The sequence below is a fragment of the Scyliorhinus torazame genome, chromosome 2 (genome assembly GCF_047496885.1).
Source record: "Scyliorhinus torazame isolate Kashiwa2021f chromosome 2, sScyTor2.1, whole genome shotgun sequence".
Lineage (NCBI taxonomy): Eukaryota > Metazoa > Chordata > Chondrichthyes > Carcharhiniformes > Scyliorhinidae > Scyliorhinus > Scyliorhinus torazame.
Genome location: NC_092708.1, coordinates 127567076 through 127590636, shown reverse-complemented (window position 1 = coordinate 127590636; position 23561 = coordinate 127567076). Strand labels below are relative to the sequence as shown.

General features: G+C 39.0%; 2 protein-coding genes and 1 long non-coding RNA gene across 12 annotated transcripts in view; 1 reads left to right on the top strand and 2 right to left on the bottom strand.

Annotated features, from left to right (window-relative positions):
- Window positions 1-390: 390 nt before the first annotated feature.
- The window catches only part of hoxd3a (homeobox D3a), a 37834-nt gene continuing 14663 nt past the window's right edge, over window positions 391-23561 (bottom strand). For 3 of the 8 annotated variants that reach the window (XM_072476812.1, XM_072476803.1, XM_072476787.1), the window contains 3 exons: window positions 9110-9189; window positions 3610-4152; window positions 391-1937 (listed from right to left, as the gene is read on the bottom strand). In XM_072476812.1, coding sequence (XP_072332913.1) covers window positions 1189-1937; window positions 3610-4093 — 1233 coding nt within the window. In that variant the 5' untranslated portion in view covers window positions 4094-4152; window positions 9110-9189 and the 3' untranslated portion in view covers window positions 391-1188. Of the gene's footprint in view, window positions 1938-3609; window positions 4153-9109; window positions 9190-9461; window positions 9601-10578; window positions 10716-10751; window positions 10818-12654; window positions 12805-16231; window positions 16751-23561 lie in introns of those variants that run through there. The other 5 variants (XM_072476830.1, XM_072476847.1, XM_072476839.1 and 2 more) reach the window with 5 other exon arrangements.
- LOC140391907 (uncharacterized) lies at window positions 4906-14796 on the top strand. Of its 3 annotated transcripts, none has more exons than XR_011935209.1 (4): window positions 4906-5050; window positions 9262-10990; window positions 12705-12940; window positions 13831-14796. It is a non-coding gene; the product is annotated as an uncharacterized lncRNA (long non-coding RNA). The 3 variants fall into 3 exon arrangements; XR_011935207.1 differs by having other exon boundaries at window positions 4906-5059; XR_011935206.1 differs by lacking the exon at window positions 4906-5050 and adding an exon at window positions 7402-7774.
- hoxd4a (homeobox D4a) lies at window positions 20451-22940 on the bottom strand. Its single transcript, XM_072476938.1, has 2 exons — window positions 21961-22940; window positions 20451-21453 (listed from the first exon to the last, which is right to left on the bottom strand). Exons 1-2 carry the CDS (start codon window positions 22370-22372, stop codon window positions 21143-21145), a joined length of 723 nt encoding a protein of 240 aa, XP_072333039.1. The 5' UTR covers window positions 22373-22940; the 3' UTR covers window positions 20451-21142.

Here is a 23561-nt window from a genome sequence, read left to right as displayed (position 1 = left end):
AATGTACATGTTTGAATTTTATTTTTGTCAGCCTTACTTATCTTATGCTATTTGGCCACATTTCTTCGCGACCTAACCCCCGCCCCCTCTTTCCCTTTGTTTCCTTCCTGTTATTTTGTGTGCCCCACTCTTAACATTTCATGTGGTATATTACATTGCTGGGTAAAATACAAAATTGCAGCAATGGTTTTTCATGCTCATTTAGCATTGCATTGAAACGTGCAATGTATCGTTTTGCAAGTGCCCATTTTAACCCGACCGCAACTGGGCTGAACATCTCCAGTCTATGGCTGCAGTCAGTTTGTCTTGTATTAATGAGAAGTGAGGAGACAAGATGGCGAAACATCCAGCTGATATGGTGCATATGTATTTATAAATAAAGGCTACAGGTTTGTCCAAAGAACACATTTTTATTCTAAATATCTGTTGGAATAGTACCAGACAATTGAAATAAAGTATTGTTATAGAAATGTGCCGTCTATTGTGTAGTGTCACATTTTCTCTGATTAACTACAGTCATAACTTACAATTTGCTTTCAGAGATAACCCTTACATAATCTACAAACACCAGCCACTGATACAACTGCTCAAAAAACTATCCTCTCATCTAATTTAAACCCAGGTTTACTAAAGAGGGAAAATATGATTGTAACAGACATGGTTCAAACAGGTTAAAGTCAGATTGTAGAAGATCTATAAATCTCACATAAATACATTAAGACGAGGATAAATAAGTGATAGAAAAATCTTTTTTCTTTTCGACTTAAAATAATAAATACATATCATTGATGTTCAATTCAGTCCGTTCATTATTGAAAAGTACAGAGCTGAAGTTCTGGGCAGTAAGACCAGTTACGGACAGGATCCCACCTCAGTGGAGTGTGTAGAATTACTAGTCTTTAAATTCCACATTAAGAAGGGTTTGCTGAGGACTGGCTCCATGTATCTTACCTTCCAATGCACATATTTCAAGCAATTGTTCCTCTATTTGCATTCTGCATTACGCTAGGATCTTACGGAAAGGTATGGCTGACATGTAGACCCTTAAATAAACACAGAGAAGCATTGTAACAGGTAGAAAATGAATGGTGGACGAATACTGCGGCAGTCTCATAGCAGGAGAATATTTGATACAAATGAGGTAATAAAAAAGCGAAGTGACATCGCTTGACAAACCGTGCTGGTCCGTTACAGATGTGTTAGTTTGGGCGCTTCTTGGATTCTTCCCTGAGATGTGTGATGAGATGTCAGGTCTGTATATGTAGGATGGGGATCACAAGGTCCATGGTGGTGATTGCCTGGTATTTGAGCAGAGCAGCTATAGTCCACAGTGGCTGATGAAGGATGAGGAAGATGGGTAAGGTTAAACATCGGACCAGAAGCTGGCATTGAATCAACAAAGTTCCCTCCAACATACACAGGGCTGCCCTGCAAGTTGTGATTGGCAAAACTACCATTGCCCTGCATAGTGTGATGGTCATACTCTGTACCCGGGTACCTTTTCTGCTGGGGTAGGCAGCTGTTATGGGGTGCAGTGTAAGCAGCCAAGCCATACATATTTTGCTGGGATTTTGTGAAAGATGTTGGCGAAGGAGGTTCATAACTCAGACTGTTGACAGTGGGGAGCTGGCTTGAGAATCCAATGTTATTTGGCGCGGTCAAAAGCGGACTTCTGTCTGGAGACTGTCCAACAGGGGAGTGCATGATCCCTTTGGACTTTTGATCCTTTTTATATTTCATTCTTCTGTTCTGGAACCAGATCTTTATCTGGCGTTCGGTTAGGTTTAATAAATTGGCCATTTCAACTCGCCGAGGACGGCACAGATAACGATTAAAATGAAATTCCTTTTCCAGTTCGACCAGCTGCGCGCTGGTGTAGGCTGTACGGACTCTCTTGGAGGATGGACCGGGTGGGCTTTTATCTTCACAATTGTCGCCTGCAAAATGAAAAACATTATATTGGTTCCCATACATAAATGTGTAAATAAGCACGTCTAACCTAAAAACCCCGCCGCGTCATTATCCACCACTGAACTAGGAAAATAAGTGGAAACCCATTATTTAATCATGTAACGCCCCCCGCCCCTACTCCCCAGCCTTATGTAGTGGCCAAATATAACCATCTGAAGGGTAACATGTCGATTACATACAAAGGTGGGTTAATAGCTGTATTAACATTAAAATAAGCATTTAACGTCATTTTTAAATGATTTGGTTGGCGGTTACGTTCTTTACGCCGTGCCGGGGCCGTGAAAGGCGCTAGATAAATGCACGTTACTTCTTTTCTTTGGCATTTGCTGTTAATGCTGTTTGCTGATTCACGAGGTGTCTATTTATCGACTTCTTCGGAGTTTCAAGCAGAAGATCCAATAACGTTATAAAACGTTATTTCACAAGAATTCATTTCTAATAAAAACATTTACCTGGAAATATTGACCCATAATTTGGAATGTAACAATTGCTTCACGTTGTTTCCCAGATTGTAGTTAAAACTTTGGAGAGGCAACTACCTCGAAACTGATGAGCAAATCCCTCCCAAAGAAAAAGTAATATAAGTGCTTCCTTCTTTAATATGAGGAGCTTGGAAGTCAAACACCTGATATTGTGCTGTATTGCAATAATGCCGTGCAATGATTAGCTGACTCGATGTGTATTTTTGTTTGTGTAAAAGTAAAAGTTATTCTCATTTAGAATACAGTTGTGCCAATTGATTGTACCCACACAATTAGAAGTTGAAGGTTAGTCCCATTAGTAGTATTTCTATCATAAATCAACAGTGCAGAAGGAGGCCATTCGACCCATCGAGTCTGCACTGGCCCTTACAAAGAGCACCCTACTGAAGCCCACGTATCTACCCTCTCCCCGTAACCCAGTAACCACCACTTAACATATTTTGGACACAAAGGGCAATTTAGCATGGCCAATCCACCTAACCCGCATATCTTTGGAGCACCCGGAGAAACCCACGCAGGCACGTGCAGACTCCGCATAGACAGTGATCCAGCCGGGAATCGAACCTGGGACCCTGGAGCTGCGAAGCAACTGTGCTAACCACTATGCTGCCCCGTGCTATCATGCACCAAACTTAGGTCATATGTACTTGAACCTCTGTATTTAAAGGCAATGGGAATGAGCAGTAGAATAAAATGAGATCAAATACAATCAAATCACTTCTATGTAAAGGAGATACAAACACATTCTTTATATGACTTTATTTTAATAGATTCTGGTCTAAACGGCGAAGTCCACAGTGATAAAATGGGAGTATTTGAGCCATCTGCAACAATTGCATATATTAGGATTTCACTGTGTGACATACGAGAATCAGAGAAGGGTCAGCCTATTAATTCAGGCATTCCTGATCAACACTCCCAGAATGTCTCAGTTACTTACTCAAGCAGTCGAGGATTTAATGATTTACAAGTTATCGCCAAAATGTTTACGCAATGCCCTGAAAATATGTAATGATCCTTTTGCTCTCCCCAACCACGGGAAGTCAAATAGAGGGAAACTACTTCCATCTCGGTGTGTCATTTGGCAAACTTTCTCCCTAATTGTTAAAAGATTAGCTGTGATTCAAATTCGAAAAAGTGAAGTGCTGAAGGATACCTGCAACTGTGCAGTTGTTTTTCTGCTTGGCATTTTGACGAGACTCTTTCATCCAGGGAAAGATTTGCTTGGTGAGAGTAGCAGCTGGGCTGGCGGAAGAATTTGAAATAGACTTGGCTCTTTTCTGTGTTGAGGTGTTGCTTGCATTGGGTGAGGGTGGTAAAGGAGGTGGCAGGTGTGGCTCATTGATGGTTGGGGGCTGGACAGTGCCCTGGCTGCCACTTGTTCTCATACAGTTGCCATTTATATCGGTAGGCTTATGGTTTGGGGCCCTGACACCAGATGTCTGAATGGGGCACGCCGAGCTTTGATAATCATTTTCAACAGATGATGGCGGGAAGGCCTGGTGGCTAGAACTGTAGCTATATGCGTTGGTCTTTTGGTAGGAGTAACCGCCGAATATTCCGGAGTTATCGTAGTAAGTCGCTTTTTGCATCTCGCTATTTCGAAATGATAAGGTCTTGACACCCTTATCGAATAGCATTGACACCTTCGATCACGTGGCACTGTTACACCAATCACAAGTCTGCAGCAGTCCTTGAGCTTATGAGGCAAAAGACAATAATGGTGAAACATTAGGAACTCATAATTCAACTTGTAAAGCATAAACAGCATCCATAAATAAAATCTTATATCACATCCGTTAGCAGAATTTGAGTTTTCCTTCTTCTATGAATTACTACTTTACGAGAGAATTAATAAGTTGCTGAAATGTAAAATAAATTACTTGACAACTTCTGGAAGACATTTATAATTTTACAAGGTGTTTATGTGTTGGCACCTTCCTGTGTTTCGAGGAATCAGCTTCAATTTGTAAACTCGGGCACTTGAAGTGACCATTTTCAGGAAATGTCGAAAACATTTATAGTTGAAACGATGTATAACGTTTTGCTGTTGCCTTCCACTTCGGCGGAGATTTATTAATATTTCAATGCATAATGCATTACTCGTCTATTAATACCTACCGCAGATGACGATTCTCTTATAAATACGTTATTTTGATTTTGTAACAAGACGTAATTATATATAGCAGACATAATATAATATTCTTCATCATCTGAACTATTTCACATCATATGGAAAACAACCAGTTTTCTGCTAAGGATTTATTCTCAGAACAGTGGAAGTCAAAGAACGCTAAAAATGTCGCAGTCATGCTTGACATAAGTGGACTTCGGTGGAACACACAGTGCTATTCCAGCTGGTTTCACTGATTGAGGCCATTTTTATAATGGTGAGAAACAAAAAGGCGCCTCTCAAACAGAACGAAAATACCATAGTCACAGGCAACTTATTCGCCTGCAGCATTTGCTGGGGGTACAGACCGTTTTATTCTCTGATCTAGACAGTGTTGCACAAGACATGATGGATCGGACCAGTTCCAAAAGCTGAAAAACCAACGAAGTGTTCCCTCGCCATTGTTGGTTTCTTTTTCTTCAACGTAAGAGAGGTTTGTGTGAAGCGAATGTCTTGCTTTCTGCTACATCTCTCTGCTTTATGACAGAGGGCAGGCAGTTTAGTTAAAGTATAACTAGCACCTATTCAATCTTTTTGTTCTAATTAAAACAGAGAAATAAGCAAGTCAGCATTTTACATCTGCATCCTGCTGCTTACATCGGCTTTAGTTTATGCAGCAGTCTGCAATATAGCATATATTACTGGATAGGATTATCTTTTTGGAACGTGTATGTGAAATAAAATCATCGCACTAACGTAAACTGAAACAAAAAAAACAGGAATGATAGCGTGTTTAGTCTAACCGGCAACCTTTCTTAAAGTCAATAGCACCCAATTATTTTTTTCCAATTAAGGGGCAATTTAGCGTGGCCAATCTACCTACCCTGCATATCTTTGGCTTGTGGGTGTGAGACCCAGGCAGTCACGGGGAGAATGTGCAAACTCCAAGAATGTGCAAACTCCAATCTTAAAGTCAATAACGATTCATAATATAAGAATCGATTTGAAAGAATGGAGATGAGACTCTTGTAGCTGTAACAACAGTTGTTTCGAAACACTATACTATATATAAACTATTTTAACATCATATTTTCCAATTTGTTTCTATAGTAAAATTATTTATGTACTATCTACAGTTTTGTGACCCTAACGCAAATCTGTTAACCATTCCTTACTTACTTGTGAATTTGTTATTAAACCAATTGTAAAAATTACTCGAAAACTCTCGGCCAAAAGCTTATTAAAAGTACGTATCTAACTTGGTGAGGGGACTTCCCAGTTACTGCATTTGTGCATGAAGTGAGGAGCTCAGCAATAAAGTCAAAGTTTTTTTTATTGAAGAATGGCACCTTGTGTTCCGATTGAGGTTACTGAAGATATTTATTAAACTAGGAGGTTATTTCTGTGTCTGGAATTAAATGATCAAAACGCAAATTAAAACAAATCACTGTGAAATATACTGGGACCGTTAAGGAAAATGACTTGCCAGTGTTTTAAGTCTTGAGTACAATACCTAGTCTGCTGAATCATTTAAGTAAAATGTATTCCTGTATAAACCATCGCAACCATTGGATGTATGACTTATCTGCTACTATATCACGTCACAAATAGATTTTCGATTCATTTAGAAAAAGCCTTCAGCCATACAAGACTTGACATTATAATGAAATATGAGGTTTGTGATCTGCGCCCTCCAAAGTAGCAGTCAGGCACACGTGCACATTTCAGCTGTTCCTTTACGGGAAAAAAATGTCAATATTTTGCTTTACTGCTTTACGCTGTTTGTTTTTATGTGTCTCTTTGCATTCTATTTTCTTCTGTTATCCTGTTTTCACGTCCTATCCATGCACGCCATTATAGTTCAGTAAGTTTGGCATTATATTGCGGTCCTTTACTTAGCTGTTTATCTGGAATTTAATTACATTTCTGTTCCCTCCCCATCCACTCTGCCCATCTAACCCGTGTTATGTGTAAGAGATAAGGAAGCAACGCAGTATTATTTACTGCCACGGGATCTGAACCCACGCTATTGCAGCCAGCCTCCTCGATTGTAGGTGGTTTGAAGGCGCTATCATCAGAATATCAAAACCAACATTAATATTAAGGTGTTGTGAAAAGGTGGTGAAGCGGCAGATCTGGTTCAGAAACACCAACTGCTTGTGAACTCTGCTTGAACCTCCATCGCAGCCACGGGCCATAAATCATTTGGACAATGGTCAACTGTTTCTGCGTTCATCTTTCAGATCTTTCTTACCTTACATGTTTTCTAAATGCAAGGGTGCATCACCTAATACAAAGATTTGATAAGTAACACCTTGTTCTGGACCATCACCTCTTTATTTTTGGTGTGTTTCCGAATACATTATCTGCAACCGCGTGGGCCCATGGCGAAAAATAACGCCAGAAATTATTAAACACTTTTGGCCGACATAAATGGCAAGTTTCACTACAACACTAACGAAAAGTAGAAGGGCAAAAGAGTTGCCGGTCATAGATACACCACGACAGGATTGAAGTTAATGATTTAACTTTCCATTTTCCATTATCTCAGGTTTTAAATTCGTCTATAAAGCGGAGTTACAAAAGATAAACTTCTTTAATACAGACTTAAGTAAATAGCAAAGCTACATCCTGAGTCACTTTCTCCTGTGTGTGTTTTATTTGTCCATGGCGAGACCACTGAAAAACAGTTTCCATCATTTAACTAATAATCGAATAATTGCTTTCCGTTTTCCGTTTAATCTTAGCAGAGTAGCCTAAGAATGTAATAGCCGTACATAAAGATGGGCAGTTCGTTGTTATTAAGAAGCTAGAGTCCTCACAGTGCATATCAATGCACCTGTCATTGTGTGCTACGCACAATTTATGACTGCTAGTGCTATGGTCGCAAAGGCTCCACTACAGAATGAAAAGAAAAAACACTTCCAAAGACTTGCTATCTTCAGAAGTGTAAAACAGCTACAGCGTAGGAGGAAAGGCCAAAAAAAGAATGCCCAGACTCCACAAGTTCCTTATCTACGAGGCGTTTCGCCAACTCTTGCAGGATTTTATATAAGCCATTGAAAGTTGCCAGGGAATTTGAAGGAAGGTTCACACCGCCAGCTTCTCACATCGAGCAGAAGCGCAGGGCTCGAGCGGGAGCAACTGGAAATTGTCTTTGCTGAACGTCAGCTGGGAGCCAAATTTGAAATCAAAGGTTTGATTTGAGGTACGAAGCCGGGAGAATCAGGGGATCAAACGGGGAAAAGAAGCGTCTCTCTTCTACTCGGTGTCTGGCAGGCATGTTTAATGCAATTTTATTCGTGATATATGTCAGCTATTTTAAATTGTAACGAGTTCCACGCATTTTCGGAACTTGCTTAACCATATGATATATTTTGTTAAAAATTCTACTCAAATATTTGTTGCATTCAGCCATCACTCTCCAGAAGAAGCAGATTATTCTTGGGACATGGCAATGTTAATTATGCTTATACTCTGAGGATCAGTTCTGGCAAAGGGATCTGGTTGGGTGTGCACATCTGTTCATATTTCAGCTTGCATCTTACCTAATCTCTTCCAGATCTGAGCTTCATCCCTAAATTGTAGACATCGAAGAACTTTGTTTCAAAATTGAAATGACCTCTCTGGAGAAATAATCCAGTCTTTGCATATAAAGGTAGCAGGACCCCCATCATCAAACTAATATTCACCAGCTTTCAGATATCAACCATTTTTAATGTCAGGTCCTTTATTCTATATCGAGTAAGTGGGATAAACACTCTCATTGTGTAAACTATAAAGATTGAATGGATTGTGCGGTTCCTGTCTCCAATTCACAATCCATTTTTGTGGTTTATCCAGAAGTAGGACTCCCATTATACAGCCCAATTAATTTACAAACGAGGGACAGTCCCACGAAATGTGTCGGTCTCTCATGGAAGCCATGTGTGTTGCAAAATGAACAAATATATGGAAACAAATATATGGAGTTGAAACTGAGTTAGAAAGATTAAAGAGCAACGCTGTAGACCTGAAGTCAAAGTAGCTGAACGGAATAGTACAGCTCAAAGGAATCGTTTCCAATACTTCATAAAACGTACCCCCTCCCCCCTTCTAGATTTAACGAAACGCACCCAGATGTACATATTGGCTATAAACATGCCTCATTCTGAACATTACGATGTGCCACACATAGAATAGTTTAAATAAGATTTCTATTCTCTCCCGTTTTCAATTGTATTGCTTTGAAGCCTTAATGGCCTGCTACCCAGACGTGTTAACACAATGCAGACCAATTTATCAGAATTACACATTATTTTGCAAAAGCATGGGGTCTAGCAGAGAGAGGAAGCAGGTTCACCAACGTGTAGCACGATAACAGGCGCCAATGGAGAAGTCCAAGGATCGAGTCCCTGCCTATTTAAAGAATGTAATTAATTTCTTCTATCTGTATTCCGGTGGTTAATATATAAAACCTTGAAATAATTCTGCAGTGGTAATTCTGCTTATTGACCAGAATAGCAGATTCTGCTAAAAAGGAGTGAAAAGTATAGAAACTCACCACTGATTTTTTTTTTATCTGCTTTTCGTTGGATCGGATTTGGAATCTGTCCAGATTGATCAGAGGACACTGGCTTTGTTCTGAAAGCAGAAAATGTAATTAAATACTTTCAAGGACACTAATACCATTTCTCTATATCCTATATATTTCAGGCCATCTTCTTGACTGCTATCAAACAAAGAAGGAAAGGATCTTGCAACAGGCCGCGCAATCCAAATTTGATTTTGTTCAATGTATTTCTTTGTTATTTACATAAAATGTGTGGGGAAAAAACAGGTTTCCTCGTGAGCTTTAATCAAACGGCTAAGTGCTTTGGTATATTTTATGAAAAAATAAAATGATGTTCACTTGCTTTGCTCCAGAAATTAGAAATTTGATGCTACTCATTAGCAACGCTGTGTGATTAATGAGGCGAGTTGCATTGTCAGTGAATTAAAAAAGATAGAAGGGAAGAACGGGTTAAATAGATTTACAATCGGTACAGATTGGGATATGAAATTTGGCCTCCTTTTAAAAGAAAATTGCCGAAGAACCGCCTCCCGAGAATCTGAATACACAATAACAAAGAATTTCTTCCCAGCGATTTTCCTAATCCAAATTGTTATTGCGGAAACATTAAGCTATTAATAGCATCAAGCATTTTAGATCGGAACTTTCATTTAAAGTACCAGAAATGTGCCTCGAGGGTGGGCTTATTACCCAACGAACATGATATTTTGGGGCCTACTGTACTTGGTAGGGAAATAGATTGTTCTGTGGAGCCTTTTAATGGAGAATGGGCCTGAACGGAGCATTAAACAAGAATCACTATTTTACATCATGCAGCCTTTTGGTTTCCACGAACTCACTCCAAACCAGTATTCGCAAACTGGCTGTATTGACATTCTTCATAATAAAAATATAAGCGTCTATTTCTTTTCCTGTTGAAGTTTAAATCAACGCGTTTAAGCAGAAATGACCACCGTTGTCGAACATTTTATAGCCAGCTAACATAACAATACAAATATGGAGGTCAGCAAGAAAGGGCCTGGCGCCATATATAAAGCTCATGAATAATGTATTATATTGACAGGCGGTTATGCTTTGTCATTGGGATACCAAACATCATGTAATATTTTACATCGATTAGGCAGGCTCATAATGCTCGATATAAAAAGCTTGGTTATACAAAAAAGTTACTAAAATGCAATAACACAGCACCGCCGAAACCCGCAAACAGGCTCCAATCTCCAAATCAATGTGCAAGGAGCAGATGGAAGGTGGAAGGAAGCTGAAGTCAGGCAGAAACTGATTTTTAGGGAATGTTGAATCAATTCAAAGCACATGCTTTAAATTTGAAAATATATTTAAGGGAAAAAAACAGCAACTGTGGCAGTTCAGAGGGACAAAGAAATCGCCGTCATTAGCTGACAATATGTAAGAATCATAAGGCTTTGAAATGACCTTTGGCTTGTACAGCAATAACTCACCACTTAATGAACAACGAACGGAAGCGCCTCCACTACCTCACAATACAGCCCATCACACAACTTCACCATGGCTTTTCTATCCCTCTTTAATCCCACTAAGATGCAGCACTTTACAAACAAGTCTCACCAACTTGTGTCGATATAGTTTGAAGTTAGAAGAGGATCCAACTCACAGTCGGCAAGGCATCGCGTCCTCGGTCCAATGCCTCCCACCATAATGTGTGTAATGTATTCACGTGGCCATACGTCAATTTAAAAGGTTTTATTTCTCTGTAATCACGGGAAGTAAGTTAAGTATTTGTAGGGCAAAGTCGCTACTTTTCGAGAAAGCAAGAACAGTGGACAAGCTTTAAACACTTGGTTGCTTTCAAACAGTTACTGATAACTTAAGTGCTCAGCTCTGATCTGGACGGTAAGTTTTTAAGCATTTTATTAATTTCGCAGTAGTGTAAGGGAGCTCTGATACTACCAACCTAAAAGGTATAAGCAGATTATCCGTGTCAATAGGGTTAGCAGAATGAATATGTCGGAAAGTTTTGAAAACTTTTTCTTTTGACACGTTCCTAAATTTGCTGAACTGATTTGAGAACAATTACTTGTTTATTACTTTTGGTGTCCACCAAAGCACAATTCATGAGCCCAGGGCGGTTACTGTACGTGGTGCCTGAAAAAGTTTTCACTTTTTGCAGAGATGAAAAGTTTTAAAGCTACACTACCAATCGAATGTTGATAGTTACCATGGCTTGAGCTGAGGAGAGAGGTTTATTGAAATTTTAGGTGAAGTTATAAGTGAGTGGCCCCATCGAGCAAAATGAAATGCTACTCAGAGTAATTGGATTCAGCTGACTAACATGGCAGCCCAGCAGCTTCCAGGCATGCAGCAATGAAAAATGCTCCACGCAGAAGTTTTCACCGAGCAAAGCACATATGCAGACGGCAAAGCAACGCTTATACCTGTGAGCATTCTGAGAAAATGTCCAAATCTGCATACAAACAACGTGAATTTGGACAATTTACGTTTTCATTAAGCAAAAACGCCCCCCATTATTAATATTCAGATTACAGCGAATAACACTGTTATATTAACTTAAAACGGAATTTCCAAAACAAACAACTTTAATCATATTCCCGATCCTACCTTAGATTAACTTCAGACCAACGTTTTATGAACATTAATTATGAACAGGAATTAACAACATTACGATATGTCTAAAAGTAGGAATTATTATAAAAATGAAAATAGTACGGTTGTATTCTTGGCTGCAATTAATAAGAGCAATTGAAGCGTTTCTAGAACTGGAAGAGAAAAAACAAGTTAACATTTAAATTTCACTTTCACTGTAACAAAGCCGCCCAGATCCCATGATTTAAATGTGATGGTTCGTTTTTGAGATTTTCCCAAATTGGTTAATAGTGTAGTGCAAAAACATTGAGTTGAATATAGAGACTATCTTCTGACGCGATTTTTATGAGTACGAGTTAAAATAATATTCGATATTTGATGTCTAAATACATGTAAAAATACGGATATGCTGATTTCCTGGAAATTCGCAAATTGTTTTCCTTGAAGGACAATAGCATTAATTGAGAAATAATTTATACAGGCTGCTGCAATAACTTTAGCCCGCAATATATTTCTGAAGCGCATAAATCAAAGAAGACTGCAGCCTGACGATAAGCTAGAGACAACAAATTAATGTGATTTACGATCTAAGTTTGCTAGTGACAGTTTGGAAAGTTCCCTGGGTTTCTGTGCCTTTTTATTTCGTTTTCCTTTTACATAAAACTGCAGAATCAGCTAAAATGAATCCACAAGACAAATCTGGGACACCTCTGGTTTGTCCGGTATAACCTTTCTCAAATTGCGCACTTTCGTGAAAGAGCAAATGTTTTTCTTCTCTATAAATCGCCATTCTTTGCTACAAAATCATTTTTTCTGGTCTGCGACTGAAATGGAAACAATGCACTAGTTTGCATCAGAATTTCATACAATTTGGCATGAATAATGCGTCCTCTTGCTGAAGGCATTATCCAAACCTACTGCTAAAGGTTGCATATTATCATACGATTGCTTACCTGTGTGTCAATTTATCATAAATCTATGCTTCTCAAACTCATTTTCTTAGCCTGCAGCTGCGAATAATATCCTGCGCCGTTTGTCTGGAGGCAATGCTGTCTTAAACCAGATCTTGCGGTTTTACAGACATTTCGATACGAAATGCAGACGGTATTCCCGATAGAAATGGCTTCAGTCTCAGGGACAACTACCAATAAAAACGGCGTACAGAGATGCTTTAGCTTTTAGATCTAAGCCGAGACTTTAGAATCGACCATCCGACGAAGAAATTGTATTTATAAACCGGTAGGTATTCCTTTAAAAAGTAGCAATTTATGAATTTTATAGTGCAACGGATACCTTTTATAATCAGAAAATATAGGCGCTGCCTTAAGATACAGGCATATTTGTTCACGTGATCTGTGTTACCAGATTGTTCTGATTGAGCCAGTAAGTTGAGCCAGCGTTACCTCACTAACATCTATTTAATATGGATTGTTTGGCGCTTTGAGTCACTTCTTACATTAACACTAATGAAGAGCCGAATGAAAATTAAACATTCGATGCTGCATTTGAAAAAGCATTGTGAGGAAGCTTCTTTCAGAACAGTGCCAGGTTCACTAAATTGAACAATAGATTTCTATTTTATTGCCATTTCATAGCCTCTAGGCTGAACGTTGCTTATCATCCCTTCTGGTGTATTGAGTTGATTATTGCACTCATTTATTTAATCTAACAAGGAGTACTTATGGAAGAATCGGATTCTGTGTACACATACACATATATAGATAAAACCAAGGAAGCGTATTTCTATAAAACACTTCATTCGGTTTAAAACATTTTAGTATTTGAAAGCAATATATATCAGCGAGTCTCAAAAACAACACAAAAGATTAGAATAAAACGACAAAATATGTAATGTAACTACAACAGGCATATGTTTAGGTTAAATGTTGTGAGGTAATCACATTGAAATCTGGCCAATGAATTGGACTTCCTATTTATCCCGTTCAGGATTTGAATTAGTTGAGAGAAGCCGTTAAAGAAATGCTGCAGCAGATACGATTTCTGTGAAACTCAATCTCCTCTTTTCCAGGAGGAGAAATTAATCATCGTTGGTAACTGCAGTTTTATACAATGAACTTGATATCTGTGGACTAGGAATTAATGTGGCATTTTCCCCCTTTCTCTTTCAGGAGATGCAGCTAAATCACAAGGACCAGTGACAATGTCTGGTTATACAAATGCCTCACAAAACCAGGCGTTGGAGGATGTCGTTTCATTTTGACTCTGTTCTTGTTTTGTATTTACCCCCAATGTTTTGTTGAAATATCGTGTTTTTAGTTAGGGGAAATTAATTTCGAGTTACATTCTATCGAATTGCTTAATATTTCTGTTAATTGTTACTTCCAACTTGCTCTAAATATCTGAAACATTTGTCTGTAATTTAATAGCAATAAAAAACATTTCTATTGACAGTAATGCATGACCTTATTGCACCTAGCGCTGGCTTAACGCAACATTTATCTAAATTACTTTACCCTCTGTGGCTTATATGGTCGTTATAAAAATATTGCTTTGCAATTACTGCATTATAAATTATTTAAAAGAAAATAAGGATTACATCTCAATGTTTAACTAAGACGCCACTTTCGGTCAAAATCTATGTTGAGCGAATTCGAAACTCTGCATTTTGACGATCTTTCATAACATAAGGATTGTTGTGGGATTTCGTAAAACAGACAAATCTTTTATATGGTTCAAATTGTCCCATGTTCGCACTTTTCATGTAATGTCTATTAAAGTATTGCTCGATCCCCAAAGTGTAAATAGACCATTTTATCACGGCAAGATTCCCCTTGTCTGATAATTTTATGAGGAGACTAAGATGAAGCAACTAAGTGTTAATGCTCGCCACTGTGGGAACTCAGCTTTACGGGAAATATAATCAAATGGGGCTCCGAAGACGGCTTCGACTGCAGCATATGTTCATACAGCAATAAAAAGGAGAGATTTACAATCTTCGCCTGGCCTCGGCAGCCTTGCAGCCTTTCAGGAATTACGAGTAGTGATTTATAACAGTGGAAAATTGTTGACCCCACCCCCAACAACAACTTTCTTCCGATTTAATGAAAAAGTTGTAATTAAAGCGTTTTCATTGATTCGTGTCTGCCTAGTTCTTCGCTGGATTGGGATTGGGATTTAACGGTAGACGAAACGGAGTTGACGAGAGAGTCGGCAAAATAGTAACTTGGCGATAGGACCGCAGTTTTGTCATCAGTAAAACAGCGCTGCATTTGTCATCGGCGAATAACTGAATTAATAGGTTATTGTTTTAATGCATAATTTATTAAAAAAGGAAACGAGCGTTGACTTTACACACGTGACGACAGCACAAATTCAATTTCCATAAGTGTTTTGTGACTAAAGCAACGGAAGCAATAAATGCAGAGGTCCATGTTGTAAAGTATCTCCAACCAACTTAATAAAATCCTTTTTCAAAGGACATCTGCGTTTGCCACAGTAATTTATGCAGTTTAATTACAGCTTTAGAAAGAGGTTTAGGAACTGATCTGCCATATTTGCAACTCCGACACTACAACTATAATTTAGGTTAAGGTCCGATGCAACGTTACACCTTAAAATGTTTACTTACAATTTGTTTTTAATCTATACCCTAATAATAACACTTTTGTACATTATTATTAAACGACCAACAATAGAAAGCTCGATCGTGTTTGTATCTTATTGCGTTGCATTATCTATATTATACATGTGAGGCAGAGTTTAATACGACATCCTATTATTATCATACTAACCTCAAATCAGCAAATCAGAATATGCCACTTTATTACATTAGAACATGTACCGATAGTGAAAATACAGTTTGTTCCTGTGCCGGGTAGAAATCACAACCGTTTATTATTTAAATCAGTCAAGTACGCTCTTCTAGTTTTGTGGGTAATCATTAAACAGACTGCTGTAGGAAAGACAAAAACTCATTTTCTGTAAAATAAAATCCGGATAGATTCAAATGAGACATTTGTTTCACCTTTTAAGCAAAACATCTATTAAAAAATGAAGCATCAAACGCTCATGAATATTGTTTCTGTACATGGGTACCTGCAATTGCCCTAGTTGAATCTCATTTACAGACTTTCCATTTTCAAAAGAAAACAAAAGATATAACTCGTGGTATTCAACATAAACTCAGGCCTCTATTTCGCTGTGTACAAACAGGCAGCAGATGCCATGACAGCCGGCATTGTTTGCAATAAAGCACAACTAAACCGTAAAATCTACGCCATTTCATGACACTCAACTACGCCTTAATAACAACCTCATCGCAGTTTTACTAACGTTTACCCCCACCTCCAAAATGCAGCCGGTACAAATTTCTGCATCTGAAGTTTATCATAGTTGCTCCAAAATGTTAAGCCTAATCCGAATAGAAGGTCAGTATATCTGCCTACTACAACTTATGACTGTCGCCTGGTAGCACAGAGTATGAAGCAAAGGGCGCTATTCATCAAAGATATATGACAGTTACATTCATTTGCTATCTTAGCAGAAACAAAACTAAAATTGTTTACCTACCAAGCTCCCATTTTTTAGTTTCTGGCAACGAACCACAACAGCAAAGTGAAATAGCGGACCATTTGTATATAATATTCTTGGGATCTGTTCACTTTTCAAGTGTGATAGAGTCCTTTGCTTGGCCGATTAATGACGACGCCGTGTTTCTTTCGGGACGTACTGCATTAATTATTTAGTAAATCACGTGGCCGAATCAAATATAAAAGGATACATAAAATCTTGCCACTTCTTCTGGACATAATCATGAAATGCATACGTCTTTAGCATTTGAGAAATATTTGGTTGGTAAATATGTTTTAAAATTCGAAAGGGGAAGACTAACAAATATGGCTGTTTAGTAGCGTTGGGTTGCATCAGCTTTGTCCCATTTTGAATGACCAGCCTATGGCATGGTCGGATTGACTCTTTGCCTTCCTTTTCGCTCTTTCTCTTTCCACACTAGAAGCGGATTAACGGGGCGGTGTACATACAACAATAACAATGCAGTGAACATTTCTCATTTAAGTTTATTCGGATTTATTCAAATAAACTAAATAGTAAGATTATTTTATTTTTAAGAAAGTTAAATCATAAAAGGTGGGTTATTTAATGCATGTTTTTGCCCCTGATACGTGGATAGAGCTAAAAACATGCGTGTACAGAAAGTACGCATGTACATAATCGCATACACACCCACGCATATATACATTCATGCATATATCTATACACACACGCGGCCAAATCCACATATGTACACAAGCACACGTGCACATGTACATAAATGCACACACACTAAAACACACGCATGCATAGAAAAACAGATGCATGCAAACAAACAAACAGCACACAGCTAGATATAAGGGTTATGTGAAGCCGTGGGAGCTGTGTTGTGCGTCGATAGATATAAATATGCAAGTTGATTGATTGTGATTGATATTACATGTGACGTTGTGAATTTTGAATGATATAACAGTTCAGAAATCATGATGTTGTTTACTTTTATGTTCTGTGCTTCCCTTGTTTGCCTACTCGATATATATGTGACAAATCACACAATGAAAGAACTTGAAAATAATTAAGATGCTGAATTTAAAATTTGAATTATAAATTGTAACCAGTGCCTGCACTAATACATGTAGCTAGATAGGTTAAATATTGATAAATTACACGACTAAATGAATATGAGACGTTATCAATTGACCTTGGTGGTAACTGCGGTTAAAAGTGGACTGCTTTTCAAGGAGATAGGTGTTGCACAAAAGTCAAAGTCATACATTGCTTAGAGCTTCTTGTGGCACATATGCTCTGATCATTTAGATTGTACCTCGGAAAAGACAACATTTGCCGCTGATTAATTGCTACTTATTTGGGCTTTTCGCATACGTGTATCTCGCTTTCAGTGATCACTGCTTTATCAAGTATTTACAAAATATTTTTACAAGTTCGTTCAGTTTCACTTTTCTTGGCTAGTTGCTAAATTGAGAGGGGACTCGATTGCTCTCAACTCCCAAAGTAGACGGTGCAAATTGTTTATTTTTTTGGTGGGGGTGTGTGTGATTATGAGTTATAACTTGGCAATAATATGGGGCCAGACCAAAACACCTATACGGCAGGATGCTGTGTCCACTTGGTGGCAAAAATGTGACTTCTTTAATGAAAACAAATGAATAATGACAAAATTATGTAGACGTTATCCATAATAAAGATGCAACGGTGTTTGAGAATATAATTATTTCCAACTGTATAACTAGATTTTTTTTTTTGTAATTGTTTTTGTTTTACTGTTGTACATGCTGCTATATCATTTAGCTAACAGGAATTCAATCCTGCTTTGCCAAACCAATATGGACAGCTATTCGACACAAACACCAACCACTGCAACCTGAGTTCGAGTATTTTTAGCATATCAATGAATGTGGCAAAACTATATTTTCATGGCGCCTATGTGGAGATAGAATTTAGTGTGAATTGCAATGCAAATATTAAGAATTGAATGTCTGGGAGTGTTTCTGAGCATTTTCATTATTCAAGCATTATTGAAAGGTAAGCAGGAACATACTGAGTTGAAAATAGGCCACTTCAAAAGCTGAGTCAATGAACAACTTCTAAGTTGTATGGTTAGAGGTAAAGCGTAGACAATGGCTGAAGTGTCACTGCTGTGAAGGTACGGGAGAAAAGTGGGGTTTAGAGGCATCGTGCATGATTCTAAAATCTGCATCTCCTGAGAATGGACGCAAAATTACCCCTGTAGAAATTGGAGCAGTTCATACGTGAGAAACTGTTTCAACTGGCTTTAACTAGAGGGTGTCTGTGTTAAAACACATAGAAAAGGCGAAGGGTAGGATTGAGTCCAAAAGGTCAAGGGTTTAGAGGTCAGTCCTCCAGGCTGAAATACAGCTAATCGAATAGAAAATTTGTCCTCTTGGTGAACCTGTTTCTACAGTTTAGCCGAACTTCAGTAAAAATACCTTTTCAGCTTCTCAACATGAAGGCGTCAGAAAAGGACATCTTTGCTACGCGTGAACCTTAGCGTTTTGTACTGGAGACAATGATTTAAATGGTACAGAGAATATCACTCATTTATAATATCAAGACGTGGATATATTATAGTAATGTCATGTGCAAGTCTGAGAACTACAAGGCTTATCCTAAAAGGAACAAAGAATCTTGGAATTTGCCTTTTGAAGCAGCCCATGTCCAGCTAAGCCAGCTGCAGGCTTGCAGGGCACTAAAGGGACAAGGAGAAAGAGCTGCGCCGCCAACTTTCTTTTGTTACTGAATGCTACAAAACCGAGTTGAGCATCGAAATTCTCCCGAAATAGATTTTCTTCACTTCTTGTATTTGGACGGAATTCTGGCATTTCCAGCTAAATTGCTGCGTGATTGCGATAATGATTTCCTGAGTTGGTTAGGTACGGCTTCCTTTTAGCGGATTAGAAAGCCCACTAACACGAACCCCTCCGGACTTTTTCCCTTTACATAGCCTTTCTACCTAGAGCTTCGATTATTTGAAGGCAGTATTGTGCTCACTCGCCATCTTTCTTTTCTAAAGCTCCAATTTTGCAGATCGGAGAAAAATAAAGCGGTAGAAATCTAAGTCACCTAACATGTGTTCGCGGTTTTAATAATACGAAAGGAGAGAACCCTCAATTGTAATCACACAACTACACACAATGCCCCCCCACCCCCCTCCCCCCCCTCGCATTTCTCTCTCGCATGGCCATCAGAATTCCGAGAAAACACGCTTCATTGTGAGGAGGCTGTGGAATCAAAGGTTGGACAATTCCTCACAAACAAAACTTACATTAACTGTGCCCGGAAGGGTTTTGTGAGAATTTAAAAAAAAATGTCTCTTCATATTTAACTGATGGAGGTAATATTATGATGAAAACGGTAAGGCATGTTCGAATATCTAATGAACTGTTCCTTCGTGTCACAAAGGGGCTTCATTCCGTTTCAATATCTGGGTATCAACAATGAATGACCGTTTTAAAACATTGCATAGGAGAACTGAATGCGAAATCTCCATGACATACCCATGTGCCACTGATTGATATCGTGAGAATATTGGCACAGTACAGCCAGTCTTGTGTTTCAGGAAGTTCTGACTCGTTTCGCCTGGTTGTAACATAACATTCGCTTCCTTAAAACTGCCAGAAACAAGAATCTTCCGCAATTTGTGTTTAGGTGTAAATTACCTAATTGAAGAGCCTCTCGGCTATTGTCCGTGCCCCTCTAAATCAACCACCAGTGTGTCTTTACAGATTAATAGGCTGGAAAAACGAACAGGGCTCTTCACTAAGCAAAATATACACGGTGGAGAGCATTTCTGTTTCTAAACTGTGTACTTTGTCGTATTGTTGTTCGCTCATCCGTTTTGGAGAAAATCGAAAGGAAACGCATTCCCACTTGTAATACTAAACGTTCACAGATTGGTGTAACTAACTTACTCATCTATCAACCAACAACCCGAGAAGCGGAGTTTAACAAGCATCCTGAACACAAAGTACTGTTGCAATATTTCACTAACCGCACTTTTCTTTCCGAAATCTTGCTTTAGATCACATCGGGTGGCGTTTTTTGATTGCCTATTTGATTTTGAATTGGAGATCACTGGATTTTTGGCATTTTGTATTGTTGCATCTTCATGACATTTGCAAACGATAGCGTCGTAACAGGAGCGGGAGTCACATATAAGAATCCATTTCCAGATATCAAAAAAGGAAAACAACTCACGCTATTCAGCTTATTACTACTAAATTTATTTCTTGAACTTTAGTAGTGCGTACGAATTTTGGTATCGTTCTTGAACATAAAAATGTATGCAATCTTGCAGTGTAGACTTGTAACAATAATCCATCCAGCAGCACAATTACAAATACCATTTTCTCAATTTAAATAAAGAAACCACATAACACTATCTAATTCCTGATCACAATAAATCTCGAATACCAACACAACATACACAAAGGATGGAATCGCAAAAATACACATTACAAGCAAAAATAGTTGTGGAAATCAAGAATTGCCACATCAAATTATTGGGCCTTCATTGTAAAATAAAAAAGACCATGAACACGCGTCGCAGCCTTTCATTTTCATGCGAACAGACTACACATGTACCTTCCTAGTGTGCACCTCACCATATCTTCAGGACTTAGTGCCTCGCACTTGTTAAGGTTACTAAGGTGTGCTGTATGATAAGAATAGCCACTGGCTAAAATCGCAACGCTTTCAGCTGCAACTATGGTGATTTTCTCCTTTTTGTTTCATTTCCTACATTTGAGAACAAAGGTGAGGCACAAGACAAGGTCCCTTCAATGCCATAAAATCAGCAGGAAAGCACCTACAAGCCATGTTATCGGTACATGCAATTTCTGCCTGGAAATGTCTCAATATATACACTTAAAGAGCCACTTAGTAGATATGCTTCTATAAACTTGTGAGGTCTGTTTGGTGGTCCTTGGAAACAGTTTGTAACTGTTGATTGGAAGTCGAGGAAGGACCAGAGGATCTGGTCTTTGTGTTAGGCAGTTTGTGATCTTTTTTCCACTTCATTCTCCGGTTCTGAAACCAAATTTTGATCTGGCGTTCGGAAAGACATAAAGTGTGAGCTATTTCAATCCGACGTCGTCTTGTCAGATACCTGTTAAAATGGAATTCCTTTTCCAGTTCTAAAACCTGCTGCCTTGTGTAGGCAGTTCGTGAACGTTTTGGTTCCCCTCCTGTGTAATTAGGGTTCACTGAAAAACAAAACAATTCAAAAGCCATTCAAATCCGGACCTAAAGTTTGTCAGCCGCTTTCACCAGTCAGCCCTAAAGGCAACGCCTGCACGCACACTGCACTGTAATAGTATCTCTGATAAGAAGTTCAAAAATATAGATATTGGTACTGAGGATCACTTTAAAGTGCTTTCGGAATTGGGGATATAACATATCCCTGTTACTCTCAGGCTCGAGTTTTCACATGGAGTCAGCCACATGGCTAGCGGCCTATTTCCTCAGCAATAAAAATTTATGATGGGTGTAATTGTCGGTCTTTTTAAAAACCGCTCATAAATCCTCCCTTGAAGGAGTTATTTACGGTAGACCTGTATCAATGGGTCACAAATATTTGCTAGGGATGGCGATGCAGCAGGGGGGGTGGGAAGGAGAGGTAGGGGGTTGGGGGGGGGGGGGGCGGGTGGAGGTGGTTGGCGGGGGGGGGGGGGGGGGGGGAGACGAAAGAGAAACCAAAAAGTGCATCTTACCCGTGTTAACGTGGATTTTCTTCATCCAAGGGTATACCACTGCTGGTTGTTTGGTTGCTGTGCCGTTTTGGTTCTTTGGATTATGTTGCTGCTGGCTGCAAGGCCGGCCTATGGACACTTGGAGCGGTGCAACGGGCTCCCCCTGCCCTGTGAGGTGGTCCTGGGGAGCGGGCTGTGCCTGCAGTTGACCCCTCTGCTGCACTGGAGAGCCCCGAGCATTGCTGCAGCTGTACGACTGGCCGCTGTAGTTTGACCGTGGATAGATTCCTTGGTGCTGAAAATCTGAATCCTGCGCCTGGCTGTAATACTCTGAGCAGTGGTCAGGTATGTAGTTATTTTGCGAGTATTCCTCGCAAGGTGGAAATTTGGGATCCACATATTTAGTGTTCATCAAATACGAACTCATGGTCATTAATTTCTGAAGGTGGAAAATACTAATTTTTCTCCAGTTGTCTTTTTTTCCCGTTCCATAAAGCCCTCCTACTTGCTGTCAACTGAATAAAGTTAGTCACCCATGTGACCATACGAGCCAATGGCGAGGTCGGGCCCGTTTCCCGGATAAGGAAACAGCTAATGACAATTTTTTACAAACTTGGTCCAGAAAACCTTGATTTAAAAATAAATTAAAAACTGCAAGGTCTTGATTTCCCCCCCAGCAGCCACTAAGTATTTGAAACAGATTCCGGAAAATGCATACAATAGAGGTTTCCATTTGGAGAGAATAATGACCACTCACTGAGCGCCCGAATATTGCTCAGGTAATTTCTCTTTTGTCCAAAAGAGAATTTTCCACCATTCTTGCCGCTTTTCAAATAAATCAAGGGGAGCGAATGCATGCGGCCTGTTGGTATCTGTTGTTGCTGTTTCTTCCCCGGGAGCAGCAGGACAATAGCGAGGGTTCCTGGAGAAACGGCCAGCAGTCCAACGTACGTAGGGTGACAAAGGAAGCATCCAGCTAGCCAAGAAAAAGAATAACGGAGCTGAGGGAAATAATTACAGCCATTACCGATGCAGAAAGGTCTTCTGGACAAAGTTATTCAAAGGCAAACATGGCCTGCTCCGATAGAGTCAGAACAAGGACTTCCCGTATCACATAAAGCACTTTGCACATGTTGCTTAAGGACATTGTAAGATGAAAAATACTTTGTTCTGAAAGTTTTAAAAAATGGAAGACTGGAATATAAGTTTAATATCTGATGACCCGAACCATTTGTGTTCCAATTTCTTCACAATTCGTTGTTTTTCCCTCTCACATTCACTCACATCTATTATCTCCTTAAACTATTTCAATAACTAACTCTTATATTTGTAATATGCACAATTCGAATTTCAAGTTTTGAACTAAGGCGGGTTCTAGTCCGATTTAATTGCGAAGCATCGTGTGATAAGAAACCGCCAGCCAATCTTTGTAGATAATTTATCGTCATCGCCATGGAAACAGGCAGCTTGAGAAAGAAATACTTCAGTTTCAGTAATCTTAGATTTCCTGAGAGTAAATCCGGAAGTTTAGAAACGACTACATTCGCACTAATGATCAGTAAATCAACACGTTATACATCACAATTCGATTGCAAAGGGGAGCTGAAATAAACCATTTATTG